General features: G+C 34.1%; 3 protein-coding genes across 4 annotated transcripts; all 3 read left to right on the top strand.

Annotated features, from left to right (window-relative positions):
• The first annotated feature begins 1,132 nt into the window (after positions 1–1,132).
• LOC140959923 (uncharacterized) lies at positions 1,133–3,433 on the top strand. 2 transcript variants are annotated; one of them, XM_073417979.1, is made up of 2 exons: positions 1,133–1,318; positions 3,175–3,433. In XM_073417979.1, exons 1-2 carry the CDS (start codon positions 1,233–1,235, stop codon positions 3,278–3,280), a joined length of 192 nt encoding a protein of 63 aa, XP_073274080.1. In that variant the 5' UTR covers positions 1,133–1,232; the 3' UTR covers positions 3,281–3,433. The 2 variants fall into 2 exon arrangements, 1 of the variants encoding a protein (XP_073274080.1); XR_012172078.1 differs by lacking the exon at positions 3,175–3,433 and adding an exon at positions 1,765–3,166 and having other exon boundaries at positions 1,136–1,318.
• Positions 3,434–4,075: 642 nt separating this feature from the next.
• Positions 4,076–10,112, top strand: LOC140959192 (probable magnesium transporter NIPA4). The gene is made up of 9 exons (XM_073417013.1): positions 4,076–4,670; positions 6,056–6,112; positions 7,837–7,927; positions 8,002–8,162; positions 8,266–8,393; positions 8,497–8,634; positions 8,876–8,968; positions 9,218–9,323; positions 9,692–10,112. Exons 1-9 carry the CDS (start codon positions 4,496–4,498, stop codon positions 9,778–9,780), a joined length of 1,038 nt encoding a protein of 345 aa, XP_073273114.1. The 5' UTR covers positions 4,076–4,495; the 3' UTR covers positions 9,781–10,112.
• A 1,189-nt stretch (positions 10,113–11,301) lies between these two features.
• Positions 11,302–17,158, top strand: LOC140959569 (coatomer subunit delta-like). Its single transcript, XM_073417476.1, has 12 exons — positions 11,302–11,386; positions 11,716–11,789; positions 11,872–11,911; positions 13,394–13,617; positions 13,906–14,148; positions 14,226–14,403; positions 15,322–15,632; positions 15,774–15,966; positions 16,062–16,215; positions 16,504–16,566; positions 16,649–16,745; positions 16,901–17,158. The coding sequence occupies exons 2-12, from the start codon at positions 11,787–11,789 to the stop codon at positions 16,988–16,990; spliced, it is 1,596 nt and encodes a 531-aa protein (XP_073273577.1). The 5' UTR covers positions 11,302–11,386; positions 11,716–11,786; the 3' UTR covers positions 16,991–17,158.
• Positions 17,159–17,173: the final 15 nt, after the last annotated feature.

The following is a 17,173-nucleotide window of genomic DNA, read 5'->3' as shown; positions in this document are numbered from 1 at the left end:
TCGATTTTAGTTGGGATATTATATGTTTGAAAAATTAAAAGCTAGAGCTAAAAATAATGAAAGAAAATATAAAGTATGAAAGGGGAATAACTTCTGAACAAAACTTTTTTGAGACGGTCTCATGAATCAATTTTGTGAGACATGTATTTTATTTGTGTCACACGTGAAAAAATATTATTTTTATGCTAAAATTATTATTTTTTATTATAAATATGAACATAATTAATCCGTCTCACGACTGTCTCATAAAAAATATATTCTAAATCCTCATAGGAAAAAGCAAAAAGGTTTTTCAATTCTAAATANAGTGAATTAAAAGGTTATGTAAATATAGTTAAATATGATATCTTAGATATTTGGTTCAAGAAATGATATGTGAGAAAATAATGTTGTGTGAAGAATTAATATCTATATATAATCGATCCTATAATTAACGAGAATAAGTTATGATGATGTTATATACATAATCCATTATTGTTAGTAGCTGATTATTTTATGCAAACAATTACATTACTCGACTGCTATGTTTTAAATAAAAGCTAATTCCGGTTTTTTTCCCCTTTTCTTGCTTTTTGTTAAATTTGATCGACAAAGTTATTATTCCCGGCCCCATTTATATTTATAAATATATTCTATTTTTCACTCTATTCGAGTTCATATAATATTTTCTGAAATACAAACAAAAGAGATAAAATACCAATTCGAATATTATATATGATTATTTTGACTACTGTTCTAAATTTTGTTAATACCGTTATTTTTAATGTTTATAATGTTATTATTAATTTTCCTCACATAATTTTTTTTATTTTTATTTTTATTTATATTATCAATATTATTCTTCTTAGTTTATTTTATTCCTTATTGATAATCATATTTTAATTGATTGATTCACTATGTGTATGATAGTATTTCTTAAAAACAAAGTTTCATACATTTTATTTATAACTAAAAAAATAATTTTAATTATCATATATTTTATTTATAACTAAAAAAAAATAATTTAAATAATTTTTTTAAAAAAATGAAAAAAAGGGGCCGCCTCATCTAGCTTTTCGAGGGCCCAGGCTTTCACGGCCCATATATATATATATATTAATTATTTATATTATGTATATTACAATAAATACCAAAGAAATTGAGACCGATTTCTACATAAATCCTCAAATTCAATCCACGTAACATTCGAATAATCGAGAATTTGATCAGGCGACGATCCATTGCAGAGAAAAATGGCGCAGCCTAGTAAAGAGCCATGTAAGAAACAAGCTTGCGATATTCAAGCTTGCCTAACCAAGAACAATTTCCTCCCTCAGAGGTGACCTTTTCCATATTGTTTGATTTGTTTTCGTTTCCTTGATTTTTTTTGTAAATTGTAATTCATTCGTGTTATTTGGTATTTTCGACGGTTAATTTGCGTATTTTCTTAGAAAGTTAATTCTACACATTGGAGTGTTGTTTTGTGATGAATTATTAATGGTGTTGTTCTTTAATCTAGTTCATGGAATGCAATTGGAACAATGATTGAATTTGAATAGGAAAGGGTCAACATACTCAAATTTACTTTATTAACACTTGAATAAAATAGGCTCTTGTTCCTTGAATATATTCTAATTTCTACCTATATTACGTTTTCACAGTTTACTAAATGCCATCAGTAATCTCACATGTTTCGGTTGATTTTCACCACTTCTGTGTCTCCTAGCTGTGCCCATTCTGAGTTATACTTATGGATGGAAATCAGTAAAGATCTTTCTTTTTTAGAATGTCCATGTGATGAATACATAGAGTGAAAAATATAGGAGATAATCACGGGGCTTCCATTCACATAGAGAGATAAGTTCTTTCAAGTTTCAACTTCAAGGATGGTGGTCTGAATTGAAACTTTGAGTTACAGTTTAGCTTCAAAGAAGATGTCCGCTTTGGAATTGTTAGGTTTGATGTTCTCTTTAAATAGTGAGTATTTAAACAACGAAAGTCACCTCCTTTTCCGGCTGCTGTGATATTTGCAAGTAACCGAAAGCCCTCTAAGAAAATAGATGCTTATCACCCTGTGATTTGAATATGTTGCTAGAAACCTCTTATTTTCCCCATGATGTGCCTGCACACATTTTTACGGCTGTTGTCTCACTCTCATACCTAATTAATCTAATTAAAATTTGAAATTGTATATAAATACATGTAACTCCAGGAGATCGTATCTCATCATTTTCAATTTTTTTTCTCATTTATTGGTAAGTACTTAAAAAGAAGAAATTGACTTTCAAATTTTGAAAGAAAGTACATTTGAATCATTGATATTTTAAAAGGGTCAAATTTAATAAATAAATACAAAATATTATTACGCGAACAAAATCATTGAAGAGCAAGGGGTTTTGGCAACATAATCAGAATAACACGAGTTTTTATGTCTATATTTTTTTCTCTTGGAATTTGGTACTTTCAAATAATACAAGGGGCTTAAATGCATTTTGCCCATTCTTTGGTCATATGGTGTGGTTTCTAAGTTGGGATTATGCTATCTCTTATTTTTGTGGATAATGTTTTAAAAATACTTGGCCGTATGGTGACGACTTCTCTTAATTCAACTACATGATGTTTTGTGGTTTCTATGCCAAAATTTTACCTTAATTTAGTCATCAAGTTCTCTTTCTTTATGGAAACAATACAAGAAAACATTTCGCTATTGCAGTACGTGTAGAATAGAGCTAACTTTGGCAAACTCCAACTTAGGATAACTTGGTGTAATTGGGTATACTGAAAAATTATGCATCTGTTACGTTGCGCACGCTGTTCAGAAATTCAACTAGATAATTGAGCTTTTATACTTTCGTTCCCTGTTGTCAACCACCATACTCTCTCTCTACCCTGTCCAGTTGATATGTTCCCCTAATGTTTATCGGTGTATGTTTTTTTTTAAAAAAAATGTCATTTTAAGTTATCTCTCTAACTATAAGGGATAATTTCCTATCCCCACGAACAAATGTACTTCAATCTTATATCATGTGGATGGACATTCTGGAATCTCCTGTCATTCATGGTTGTAGTTATCCGTCGTTTTTCTATAAACTTTTTGTGGAACTAAACCTAAACCTTTTCCTATCTCCGTACTTTCACGCATATATGTGGCTAGTTTTTGTGTTGAACTTGACTTGATAATTTCTTGTGGTGTAGATGTGTTAGAGTGATTCAGTTGCTGCAATCTTGCTGCGAGCAATGCGACAATAAATCAACACATTGCGCTTCTGTTTCCACTCTTCTAAAGCAAATAAACAAGTGAAGCCTCAAGAGCCAACATTGACTTGATTTATTGTTAACATTCAATCTTGTCTGTCCTGAAATTTTTGTAGCTCCAAATGGTATATATTTTGTTGTAGAGAAATCACAACTAGAGCGTGACGGACTGACTTAATTTTGATAGTGGTTTCGAACATATTTTCTTCGTGAACGTATAAAAACGGAACGGAGCCGCTATGGATCCAAATTGGTCCGTTGAGTAGAAAGAATGCTGCAAGTCAAAATTTTAATATCTTTAGGTGCTCTCTCATTTGCTTTTTTCTTTTTTTTTTTTATTATAAAAAAATCAATTCTTTGTCAAATTATTTATTTTTATATTTCATTTTAATGGATTTTCTTATATATATTTTTATCTTTTTAGTGTGTGTTTCCATTCACCAATATCCAATATCTTTATATACTCCAGATTATGAAAGAAATTTTTAGGGGTTTCACATACCTGCTTGTTTCGGGGTACTTGTACCAATTCACAAAATTCATCATGTTTGAGTATATTAGGATCATATTATTAACGTTTTGTACCAATTTTATATCAAATAAGAGATGTGGCCGATTTTTGAGTAATTTACCTAAGAGAATCATAATATCTTGTGTTATTTTTAAAGAATTGATGTATTGAATTTTATTACATTAATTAGATCATAAAAATTAAATAAGAATGAAATAAATCAGGCTGTTTTTTTACCATTATTACAAGAAAAGGAAGAAAGTATTGATATAAAATAATTAGTTGAAAATCATTTATGATTATAATTATTTTATGACACGCGTGTAGATTTATTTTTCTTTATTATTGCCAATGAGCCACTCGATCCCCCGAACCGATCACTCTTTTCTTTTGCTTCCAATCTAAAAATCATTCTTAGCACAAAAATCCATTTTGTTCCCGATTCCCATATGCTTTTCAGCGACTGACAGTCAACCATTTTCCCAGTCTTTGCCTCTGCTTCCACGGCCGAAAGATATCAGATCTTCTGAGCAGAAATCCAAATTGGAAACGTCGCTGGTTTCTTATACCAATCTTGCAAATTTTAATTCAAGATTTCTCGGACCCAGTAAGATTTTTTTACTGCGTTTCATGTGGAAGCTTGTTGAAAACCATTTTGGCAGTGGTGTATGAGGAGCTCGTGATCGTTACGATTTCTGGGATTTTGTATTTCTATTTTCTTTATTTTATTGTTGTTGTCTGATTTTGGATATGGCCGCATTGGATACGGGAGCGGCTGATGCAATGTCGGATGCATACAAGGGGATGTCCTCTGACAATATAAAGGGATTGGTACTAGGTTTATCTTCCAGTTTCTTCATCGGAGCTAGCTTCATTGTCAAGAAGAAGGGATTAAAGAAAGCGGGTGCTTCAGGCGTCAGGGCTGGTAAGTGGTCCAACTTATTCAAGTTTGTGTTTTTAGCTTTGTACTATGTGCAACATAATTCGATCCTTTTGAAATTGTTGAAAATTGAGGTTGTTTAGTGTTTTGATGTCTGGTTTTGAGATTCTGAATTGAATTGTCTGAGTTTTGAGTTTTGCGATTGCGCAAGTCTTCACCCGAGCATGTACTTATCAATATTTGATGTATGACACACATTCTTAGCTTTCTGTCAAACTAAAATAACCTCGACCAGCTCGATAATAAGTTTAGGATATCATTAGATTTGGAGATTTATAGAACTAATTTTAAATCTTGTTTTCATTGTTATATCTGGCAACGGCTTCAGTGTATTAAAGTTTTTGGCTTTGATATATACTAATGACAATGGTTTCAATTTCTTTATACTTCTATATCCCTTTTTTGATGAAACTGTTATATAATAACTGACAATTAATAATCAGTATTGTTGAGAATGGCTTGTCATTCTAAACTATATATCTAAGCAAACAATTTTATTACACCACGATTGTTGGCGGAGATCACATTAAAAACACGATTTGAAAACTAGCTAAAACTTTCAAATCTATGATGGTTAGTATCCTAAAATTATAAACGAGTTGGTTGAGGTTTTTTATAGCTCAAGAATGAAAGATTTTCATATTACTTTACAGAGGCCTATAATGTAAGTTTAGATCATCACAACATCATTACATTGTTAAGAAGGCAGTCCTTGCTTCTTGTCAATGTCTTAAGGCGTCTAAACCAAATGAATTCCCAAAATAGTGTCTAAAAAAAATTAGCTGGACAGGAAGTCAAGATTGCATGTTATACATCGAATGTTGTTCAAGAACATGCTCAGATACCAAATAGTGCACGATTGCTAAACTCGAGATCTAACAATTAATACAATCTCAAAATTGCAGAAGCAATCCCTACCATCCAACTTCCTCCTGGCTACTTTCTTACCCAAGAAACTTCGATTCAGCGTTTCAGAACCATACATCAAACCACAATTCCAACTTGATTTCCAACAGTTTCAGAAATTTGAAGTTATGTTGCACATAGTACAGGCTGAAAAAACAAATGTGCCCTTGATTACTTCAAAGTAATGAACTGAAATTTATTTATGAGAAACAGTAACTGCTATAGTTAGTGATGAGTCGTGGCTTAATTTTCCGCATCAGGCATTTTCCTTTACCTTTACTTAGGGCTTGCAATTGTATATCGAAACTTGAAGGTGCGTAAGGAATTTGTAATACTGCTGTTTTTGGTGGTTCTTTTTGTAAATGATATCCATATTTACTGGTTAATTGCTTTTGGTCGAATAGGCTAGGTTTCCTTTTCAGAATCTTGGCAATAGTTTCCTCTTACTGTCTTTTTTCCAACAGGAGTTGGTGGATATTCATATCTATTCGAGCCACTCTGGTGGGTAGGCATGATAACAAGTGAGTCACTCATTTCTATTTCTGTCTTTATATCGAGTGTAAATTAGTTAATGATAAGTTATTTGATTGAACAACATAATCACTTTAGCATTAACTCCCTGTAAGCAAAAAAGGAAGCTAGAAATATTTTATGATGGATCTGATATGTAGAGAATTGTTTTTACTTGCAATATCTTTTTTTGATTTGCTTAATTTACTTGGGAGAAGGTGAATATTTGCACCTTATTTGATATAAGACACCAGTTTATCAAGTGGTCTTTCTGTGTGTATTATGCATGGTTCTTAGTTAAAATGTTTCAGATACAGAGAAATAGACCAGCTGTTACTGCTGTGACGTGAGGAGAAACGGCTGTGACTTAGCTCAAAATCTTTTTCAAGTCTCACATTATCTTTTTAGACTTTATATTGATGGGAGAGTGGTCTTGACGAACTCCTTATTGAGATAAGACTCGTTGATCCTGTGCTTGTGATAATATTGAGGATTAGGGTAAATGTTAAAAAGGCTGAAATTATTTACTGTGTGATCTTGGTTGGATGAGGGGAATTACGTACGTGTAGGTAAATCATCACGAGACTTGTTTTGCCTGAAAATAAGCTGGTTTGTTTTGGATCTTTTGGTTGGAGATGAATCATGAAGGAGAATAGATGATTTTTGTATCCAAGTGAACGAGATTTGTGTTAAAGTTGTTGAGTGGGGAACCTTTTCCAGGATGTGTGGTTTTGCAGGTTTATTAGTTCTTAATTCAGATGTCGGATTTTCTCTACTGGCACTGTAACCCTTTTTGGTGATTTCAAATTCTCCTGGTTCCAATGCAGGTATCTTGGGGCAGATGGGTTCCTTATTTGGTTGAATGTTGCTATAGAAACTATATAATAGGAAAAATTTTATAGGGTGATGATGCTGTAATGTTAGAGCACCGCTTATTTTTTAGACTCTTAACGAGATTTCGGTGAAAAATGTTTTCTATGTTGGATGTCCTTTAGATTCTCATTGACCAATGCCATTCTATCATGTGGTTTTTTTGAGCATCAGTACTGATTTATGTACATTTAAGGTTTTCCTTTGCAACTAATATTACAGGCAAAAGCTTTGGTTGGTGTTAGTTTAGCAGCCGAGGATTCTTTACAGAAAGCAAAGGCATTAATTTTGAATTTAGTTTTTCGTTATCAAACAGTTATGTGGCAGAATGCCATTGTATCTTATATGTGGTTTTCAGAGCAAGGATTACTGGCCTGCTCTTGTGTCGTTCAAAGTGATTCGTCTGTATCTTCCTGCTCGGATGGCACTGAATAGATTCTTTAGAGCAACAAACAACATGTAAATCAACAAACAACATGTAAATCGGTTAATATAATGTGCAGTTATGACAAAAAATCCGACTAAATCTTATCTCGCTTCTTGTTGAAATTAACAAAATCGGTGAATGCTTGATGACAGATGCAGGCAGCAATGTTCCTCAATTTACTTCAAACTTCTAAACAATAGGGCATGTGGCTAAAGCTAGCTGAATGGCCTTGTGTTGTGCCTGTGTTAGCTCTCCTCATTCTGATCATATCAATTAGTTTTCTCCTGCTGCTCTGCCCTCTTGTATATATTCCTATGTCCGAGAATTTTCTTGTAGCTATTCTAACCACCATGTAAACTTTCAAATCTTTTGTTGCTTTGGAAATCATGCTTCATTCTTAAACTGATTTTTTTGTTTCTTTGTGCGCTTTCTGACCAGTGATTGTGGGAGAAATTGCAAATTTTGCAGCTTATGCATTTGCACCAGCAATTCTGGTTACTCCACTTGGTGCACTCAGCATTATCATCAGGTATGTTGCCGTACCATAGACCATACAAATGTTTTACTTTGATTGGATTACTGATTACTGTGGGTATGTTGCAGTGCTGTACTTGCACATTTTATTTTAAGGGAGAAGCTACATATTTTTGGTATTCTTGGATGTGCTTTATGTGTTGTGGGTTCCACCACAATTGTGCTACATGCTCCACAAGAACGTGAGATCCAATCTGTAAAAGAGGTGTGGGATCTCGCGAGTGAGCCAGGTTACTAAGTTTTGTGATACATTTTCAATCATTTGGTTTGTTGTACTGCAGAATTCTTGTCTGGGTATGCAGTAGCATAAACAATTCTTTTTTTTTTGTGCAGCATTTCTATTTTATGCAGCGTTAGTGATCTCCGTTGTCCTCATTTTAATATTCCAGTATATCCCGCAATATGGCCAGACACATATCTTGTTTTACATTGGTGTTTGTTCACTGGTTGGTTCCTTGTCGGTAGGTGTTATTAATGTTATCTTCATCTTAAGAAATGGATATAGTTGCTTTCATTTCGTTTTTTATTCTTTTTTATGTTGAAATTACGAGAAATGCTCCACAGGTCATGAGTGTGAAAGCACTTGGAATTGCATTGAAGCTGACTTTATCAGGAACGAATCAGCTAATATATCCCCAGACATGGACCTTTTCCATGATTGTGACTATTTGTGTACTTACGCAAATGAATTATCTAAATAAGGTAAAGATTTGTTGTATCCGTTGGATTTGTCGTGTGATCAGCTTTTTAACTTCTGCTTGAAGATTATATAGCTTTTCAGGAAAGAAATTTGATGAATTCTTGATGAAATTATCTTCTCTACTCAATTATACTTAAAACTTATTTTATTCTTAAACTGCATCTCTTTTCTGCCAAAGGTTAGTTTTCTTTTTAACACCTTGCCATGTTCAATTTTCTTATGTTCGGCAGTTCTTGTTTTCAGGCTCTAGACACATTCAACACAGCCGTAGTTTCACCCATTTACTATGTTATGTTCACATCCTTCACTATATTGGCAAGTGTGATCATGTTCAAGGTAAACTTTCTGCTACTGGGATCACAGTATCTTTATTTATTTCCTGAATATTTGACATGTAAATAGAACTATAAATTGGTGGAACAAAATTGAATCTGGATGTTAAAAAGCTTTCTTTTGCTGATGTTTAGGCAAACATGAAAAAATTGAGCATTCAGGGGATGAAGTTCAAGATCGACTGGCAGCTTTCAAAATTTATTGTATTTAATTTTGTGGCATTTGAATTAAAAGGTTCTGTTCGTTTTGTAGGACTGGGATAGGCAAAATCCCACACAGATTGTTACAGAACTATGCGGGTTTGTGACTATTCTTTCGGGAACATTTCTTCTTCACAAAACAAAAGACATAGCTGATGGTATGCGCTTAACTCCTTGTTAGCTTTATCGTTGTTGATTCATGTAAGTCAGAACAAAAATGAATTGATGGGACTGAATAGTGGTGCATACAACTTGAGCTCAAGTAGGTCACGAGCACCTAAGCTTGAATCATATTGATTTATACGAGCTTGACTCGAACACCCACCAGTAGTTTGAGTTAGTCAAAACTGAGCATTAATTAAAGCTTAGACTGAACAATGAACTATTCACAAGCGAACATGACTCAAATGCACCCCCGAGGAATAAACCAGGGTCCAAGTACCAAATCAACATGATTCCAAATTTCGTACATATTTTGTTATTTGTCGAATGATGACATTAAATTTATGTTCCGTGTCTATGGCAGTGCGACTTCCTAAGCATGCTGATGAAGAGGATGGTTATGTCCAAGAAGGTATCCCTCTAAGACGACAGGAATCGTCACGAACATCGTGAAAACTGAAACCACGCCTCTGCGATTGTACTTTAATCAGATACTCGTCTGATCACCTATTGTGGTATTTTCCATAGCAAGGAGGACTGGGTTTTGTTTTCCTCGCCTTATCATCAGATCTTGCGACTCCTAGTCCCTGGGGGTGAGCAAAGAGGCGATACAGTGACATGAAATTGCTTCAGTTTTAGCTCGCCATCACCATCGCTCTTGTATAATGAAAGAATGCCTTGTAGTTTCACGAAACCACAGAACTATCTAGCAGTAATCGATTCTTTTTAACTTCTACCTCAACATTATTGACTGAGAATTCTTCTAATAATTCAATATTACTATATAGTATAGCCCATCCATGTATTCGTCAATTGCCCAAGAATCTGGTACATGGGTGTTCTTTATTAGCATATATATGACGATTATGACAGTCTAACTTTGGCATGTGAAATCAAATGTACATACGCAATTGTGCAACTGTCGCATCGCTATTTTTGGCACGAGATAAAAAAGAAATGGCTTTGTGGTCCTAATTATGATTGATAATGAATCTATATCCTTGGCCTATTCCTTCAAAATTTCTTCTTGGTCACGGGCCTCAAAATCTTGGGATGTTTATGTTTGAAAAATAATATTGGTTAACCTTCTCATGTATAAAGCTATTTTTCAAAAACTTATTTTGAACAAGGTTAATTTTTATTTTATTTATTGCGCTTGGAGGTGGATTTTATGTTACATTAGGTGAAATAGGGTATTTGGATTGGTGCGTGGCTTCCACAAGATTTTGAAGAAGTAACTATTGTTCGGATTTAACATAGATCTCTTATTTGTGTGGTCATATTACATGTATGTACACAGCCGAGCCATTGTATAATAATGGTTCGATACACCATAAGTGAATTTCACCAGAATTTCTTCCTCTATGATGCGGTCAAATGTTAGATGATGAATCATCAACATACATGTCAACTTCCATAAAAATGTGAAAGACCTACACGATTTAATGATATTGGAATAAATGTAAAAACACTTTCGGTATAGCATAGACTAACCATTGATTAGGGATAAGAGAGACACGAACTCAACAATTTTATTGTTTGAATCGAATATGCACCAATTTAAATAGGACTCTCAGTTGTAGAAATCCATATTCATTCATTCATTTAAACAAATATATATATACCTATTTTATAAATGTACGAAAGAGTAATTTCGCCAATATTTTTTTGACCTTAATTGTTTTAAAAAAAAACTAGTAATAGTAAAATGTAGCAATTTATTTGGATAAAATATGATATTCTTTATATGTTATTCCATTCCAATCCATTTTCTTTTTTAGTCAAATAGACTGATTTCGTTAATCAACAAAACAAGTCCATCGGTATAAATTATAATATATATTTTTTGAAACTAAAATATTTTATAATATATAATAACAAAATCACCAACCATTTATTCCTAGTCCTACTAATTTATGATAAAAACAAATACTGACACGTTTTTTAAAAACGTAGAAATTTGATGAACTACCAATTCTGATTTGTTCAGTGATATTGCTCTCGGTTTATTTATTATTCTCGACTCGCAGCTCTGTGGCTCGCTCTGGTGATTTCACTGGTATGTTAAAAATTCGTTTTTGATGGGGTTCAAACTCTAGGGTTTTGTGTGATTCGAATTCTGATTTGTTCAGAATCATGCTGATCTCCTTGATGTTTTGTTTTGGTTACATTAATCCGGGAACAAAACTTTGGGAACGCTGTTTGATATAAAATTATGTGATCTCCGCTACGTTGACGAATACAAAAGTTAAATTTCTGCATTTTTCAGATAAAAAACTTATGTTGCTGATCCAGATCTGGTCTTCTCGAATATTTTATTGTTTTGTATTGGAGTCGTGGTTTTGCCGGAATTCTTCCGGAACTGAAGTCTCTTGTTTGGCATTTCAGGTGTTGTTGGGGAATTGTTTTGTCATTTTATTTTCTCGAGTGGTGACTTAGTGGAATTTGAGAGTGACAAGATGGTAAGTTTTGACTTCAATTTCTTTATGTATTACGTTGGTATTTATTTATATTTTTATGACTGGTTATTTGAATGTAATGCAGGTTGTGCTTGCGGCGAGCATCATCAGCAAATCTGGCAAAGGTGGGTGTCTAAATTTTTCAATGTCAATATTCTAGATTTTTTACTTGGTTCGGTTCCAGTAGTAGGGTGATATTATTGATAATTATTCGTTCAAACACAATCCAACCGGTAAAACTTGACAGCATTGGCATAAATCTGTAAATCAAGTGACAACATGCTGGAACTAAAGATTGACACTAAGGTAATCAATGTAAGTGGCTTACCCCATCTATGAGTCGAGCACCTCTTCAAAATCTACTTATCTGGCTCCCCGGTGGTTAATTAACGCTGGATACCCCTGATGCCTGAATTCTGACCCTGAGTGCCTATTTTCAAGTTTCGAAACTAAGATTCCAACTATCTACTGTGAAGCAACATTATTAGCACTATCAAGTATCAATGTTGAAGATAACACCTCTGCGAGCTGTAAATCAATATAAAACCTCTGTCTTGGCCGTAGGGAATTTTTCCAACATCCTTAAAAACGTATAGATTAGATGGTCACTTACAAAATACTAATTTTTCAATATTAAAAGTATCAATTTCGATTGTGGTTCTATGATATGACTGACTACTGTCCTAAGCATCGTAATTACTAGTATGGTATGGTTTGCATATGCTCACAGGTTACCGACTCATCTTTCCGAGATTTTGGGGATGATATGATTGGGAATTTGAATGTTATATAAACTTCTATGTGACTTCAAGGTAGTGTTTATTATTGTGAGGCCTTTATCCAGATAAGAAATAGAGAAAAGATGCATCAGGAAAAGGTTCTGCTGCCGTGTTTTACAATATTTTGAATAAGGAGATGGCCTGTTATCCTGGACATGTTTTTCGGCTTTGTTCTTCCTGTTATGAATTTTATTTTGTAATTGTTTCCAATGTCGAGGTCAATTTATTTTAAGGTGAATGGTTTATGCATAAATTGGTCCCGTAGTTGTATAAGAGGTTGTAGACTTGATGTAGAAGTGATTCTAAAAGTCACTCGATAGTCTCAGTACTTTCCTATTGAGACTAACTGGTGTGAAGAGGTATAATAAAATTGATTTCAACCACTTTTCTTATGATTCCAAGGCATTGCATTTCGTTATTTATTCATTGGCCCTTGGTTGTATTTTATGGTCATCGATGAATTTGAGTTTGGCCAAGTTTTTATTAGCTTTATGCTGCTTATCTCTTGTATATTTTATCTTTTTTGTTTGTTGTTCTTTTCAGTGATCTTACTGTGATATGGTATTTATCTTTTTTGTTTGTTGTTCTTTTCAGTGATCTTACTGTGATATGGTAACAATTTTTTGTTATGGTTTTTTGCTCCCTGTTGAATTATCCTCCCTTTGTAATACCCTTTTTTGTCCCCTTTATTTTATAGCTTTGTATGATGTAAGTTTGTTAATCATCATTTTTTATTTGTACCTCATAATTAAGTCATATTTTTGTATTTTTTTTCTGTGGGGTGATTGACTGACCATGCTTAACTTTATTCTTTTATGTCTTCCACAGCCCTTGTTTCAAGGCAGTTTGTTGATATGTCTCGTATACGAATTGAGGGATATCTGGCAGCCTTCCCTAAATTGGTCGGAACTGGAAAACAGCACACATATGTTGAGACTGAAAATGTCCGTTATGTCTACCAGCCGATAGAGTCCCTGTACTTGCTTCTTGTCACGAATAAGCAGAGCAACATTCTTGAAGATTTGGAGACATTGAGGCTACTTTCAAAACTAGTATCCTTTTTAGTAGGTGATAATATGGTTAAGCTGAAAATTTTGTTGTTTTTAATATGCACCTTCACTATTGATCTTGTTTAATTTACTGCTCTTTCATATCAGTCTTGCTTATTGATTTCCGTTGGGAAATGAAAAAGAAAAAAATGTTGTGCACAAATTGCTGGATTCTTCAATGCTTTTCGGTTTTCAAGCAATTGTCAGCACAATGGATGGAACTCTACAGAAAATTTCTCACATGATTGTTGTTTTTATAAGTTTGGTATTATTTCCTTAACGGCTTTTTAGGTGCCTGAATACTCGTACTCCCTCGATGAAGAGGGCATTGGGAAGACAGCTTTTGAGATTCTTTTTGCATTTGATGAAGTGATCTCACTTGGACACAAAGAGAATGTCACAGTTGCACAAGTTAAACAGTACTGTGAGATGGAAAGTCATGAAGAGAGATTGCACAAGCTGGTACTACAAAGCAAGATCAATGAAACCAAGGATGTCATGAAGCGCAAAGCTAGCGAGATTGACAAAAATAAGGTGATGGATCGGAACTAAAGTAGCAATGCTCTTTCTTTGGCACCAGTACACTAATCTGTTTTGTGAATTTTATTTAGATCGAGAAGAATAGGGGTGAGAAAGGAGGATTTATGTCTATGCAGTCAATGGGTTCTGGCAGAATTGATGGTGGCTTTGGCAGTGACACCGGTATATCCAGTAATGGTGGTGGTTTTGGAAGTGGTTCAGGCTTTGGATTAAGTACTGACATGGAATCCCTGTCCTCTAAGCCCAAAGGTATGTGTTAGTTTTACCTTGTTGAAAAACTAGTTAAATCCTCTGCTTCATGAATAAGATTATTATGCCACGTAAAATCTTTGTTGGTGATGCTTGTTGATTTTCACCACCTTTAATTCAAATTTTATGTTAAAATAACTTGCATGACTTAACACGTAACCTATTTTATAGGAATTCGAAGTTTTTCTTCATTCTCTACCTTATCCTTGCGGCAATTGTTTTATAGCTGGTAATTGCATTCAATTAAAAGATGAAATTGCAGGAATATGCGGAATCATATGACAATTCAATAAATAAAAATGGATCTATTTATTTGGTAGGGTATTATTCTATTTCTGTACATTTTCCTAGTTCTTTTCTTTTATTGATGTGGGAAAGAGGAAGAGACATGGAGCAAGTAGATAGTTGAATCTAACATTCCAACCATAGTCATAGTCTGTGTGCTCAGCTCCAGGTAGTTTTTTTACTGTACTTATAGGTCTTACCGTTCCTTTACAATTTCATGAAGAGTAATACAACAAAGTGATGTCCAATATTTTGTAGCATGATATGAATGGCAAATCGAACGGTCTTTTCATGTCTTCTCATGGGCTATTTTATTTATCACGGAGGCTTTTGATGCAGCAAAAGAAGACATAACATAGCTGTAGTTTCCTTTTGAGATAACTCCGGGCTGTTGACACCTATTATAAACTTATCGTTCTTTGGTTGGAACAATCTTGATGTGTCATTTATATGCAAACAAAGACTGTCACTGTGATAACCTATGGTCCTGTTTATAGTTTCTTAAGATGATTTCAAGTGGTTACTGGTGCCCTGTTACTGCTACATGTTTTTCCTGGCATATATTGGTCTTGAGATGCTTATAAATGATTTGAGTATTGGCTAATTATGTTGCTTTGGAACTTCTATGATTAGGACGTCCTCCTGCTTCAGCTTCTGCTTCAGCTCCACCTAAAGGTCTTGGTATGCAACTAGGGAAAACCCAAAGGGCCAACCAATTTTTGGAATCTCTCAAAGCTGAAGGTGAAGTGATTGTTGAAGATGTCAGACCAAGTATTGGTCGGTCCAAAATAGCTGCTCCACCACCAAGTGATCCTGTTACGTTATCTGTGGAAGAAAAGCTTAATGTAACTTTAAAACAGGATGGTGGTATTGGAAACTTTGATCTGCAGGGTACCTTGTCACTCCAATTACTCAACCAAGAGGATGGACACATCCAAGTTCAGGTCTCTAGTTTTTTTCTCGAACATACTTCATCCTTATTGACCCTTTACCTTGTTGCTTTCTTGTTCCAAGAAGTTTCAGCGTTGTGTTTGTATGTATAGAGTATATATTTTATACATATTTGATTTTGGTTCAATTTTCAGATAGAAACTGGTGGTAATCCAGGAATTCTGTTTAAAACTCACCCCAATGTCAACAAGGAATTGTTTTCCGGTGAAAATATTTTAGGTCTCAAGGATCCAAATAGGCCATTTCCTACTGGCCAATCAGGTGATGGTGTTAGTCTGTTGAAGTGGAGAATGCAAAGTGCAGATGAGTCTTATTTGCCTCTGTCAAGTGAGCTTTGTTTTTAGTGTTCCCCTTTTCACAGTAATATATACATATAGATATATAAATTTCATTTATCAGCTTCTTCATTTGTAATCTTGCAGTAAACTGCTGGCCTTCTCTTTCTGGAAATGAAACCTATGTGAATTTGGAGTATGAAGTTCCAACTATGTTTGATCTACAGAATGTTGTGATTTCAATTCCTCTTCCTGCTCTGCGAGATCCACCAAAAGTACAACAAATTGATGGAGAGTGGAGGTGAGGATTTATTTTTATTCACATATGATCTTTGTGCTATAGGCAGGATTCATTGAGTTTCCTTTGCCGCATGGTGTCTGGTATAGTTTCAACTTAAGTTACTTGAATGTGCAGATATTTGTTTAAAACTTTAAATTATGACTAGATTTGAATGTTGGCATTATAGGGATTTGTGTTTGTTGCATGAGGGATTCATGCTAGAGAAGTTTCTGACATAGATTAAAATTAAATTAGTTGCATATATTCTGAATATCAAGCATATGTGAACATTGTTGATATAAATTGCAGGTATGATCCCAAAAAATCTATTTTAGAGTGGTCTATTGTGCTTATTGATAACTCAAACCGCAGGTTAGTTCGCTACAAATTTACTTCATTTGATGTTTCATAGTGTTCTTATTCAGTTTTAATCGAAAATTGGATACCCTTGCAGTGGATCTATGGAATTCGTCATTCCTGCAGTAGATACTTCCGAGTTATTCCCAATTTCTGTGCGTTTTACTTCTTCAAGCACTTTCAGTGATCTGAAGGTTTTTCTCTCCATTCCCTTTGTTACAGTAATACTTTGATTACTATATTCATCGCCAAATGACTCGTTGAATGTAGAACAGAGTTGCAATCCTTTTTTGAATGCAGCACGTCCTCTCAGTTAGTTTTGTAATTTAACTGATTTCAATTATGGCAGGTAGTTAACGTTTTGCCATCGAGAGGAGGGAATCCGCCAAAGTTTTCACAGAGAACTCAGTTGTCCACTGAAAATTACCAAGTAGTTTGATCTCACCGACAGTGAGAACACTATATTTTTGGTCAGTTTCTGCTTCGAAACCGGACACATTCTGTTTTATTTGCATTTTACTGTTTTTATTCCAAACTTGTCTATAATTGTATTTTGCCCAAGTTAACACTTCCGGGCATGAAAGTTAGAATACGAAGGTGTTTTTCATGATCGTTGTTGCGC

Source organism: Primulina huaijiensis, chromosome 15 (genome assembly GCF_012295235.1).
Source record: "Primulina huaijiensis isolate GDHJ02 chromosome 15, ASM1229523v2, whole genome shotgun sequence".
NCBI lineage: Eukaryota > Viridiplantae > Streptophyta > Magnoliopsida > Lamiales > Gesneriaceae > Primulina > Primulina huaijiensis.
This window is presented reverse-complemented; position numbering and strand designations above follow the sequence as displayed.

What these genes read in the sequence shown, in the direction of transcription:
- LOC140959923 (XM_073417979.1), top strand. Translation starts at nt 1,233, where the DNA reads ATGGCGCAGCCTAGTAAAGAGCCATGTAAGAAACAAGCTTGCGATATT. An exon ending in AACAATTTCCTCCCTCAGAG is followed by an intron (nt 1,319 to 3,174) that starts GTGACCTTTTCC and finishes CTTGTGGTGTAG; the next exon opens with ATGTGTTAGAGTGATTCAGT.
- LOC140959192 (XM_073417013.1), top strand. Translation starts at nt 4,496, where the DNA reads ATGGCCGCATTGGATACGGGAGCGGCTGATGCAATGTCGGATGCATAC. An exon ending in TGCTTCAGGCGTCAGGGCTG is followed by an intron (nt 4,671 to 6,055) that starts GTAAGTGGTCCA and finishes TTTTTCCAACAG; the next exon opens with GAGTTGGTGGATATTCATAT. An exon ending in AACAAAAGACATAGCTGATG is followed by an intron (nt 9,324 to 9,691) that starts GTATGCGCTTAA and finishes TGTCTATGGCAG; the next exon opens with TGCGACTTCCTAAGCATGCT.
- LOC140959569 (XM_073417476.1), top strand. An exon ending in TGAGGCTACTTTCAAAACTA is followed by an intron (nt 13,618 to 13,905) that starts GTATCCTTTTTA and finishes ACGGCTTTTTAG; the next exon opens with GTGCCTGAATACTCGTACTC. An exon ending in ATGGACACATCCAAGTTCAG is followed by an intron (nt 15,633 to 15,773) that starts GTCTCTAGTTTT and finishes TTCAATTTTCAG; the next exon opens with ATAGAAACTGGTGGTAATCC.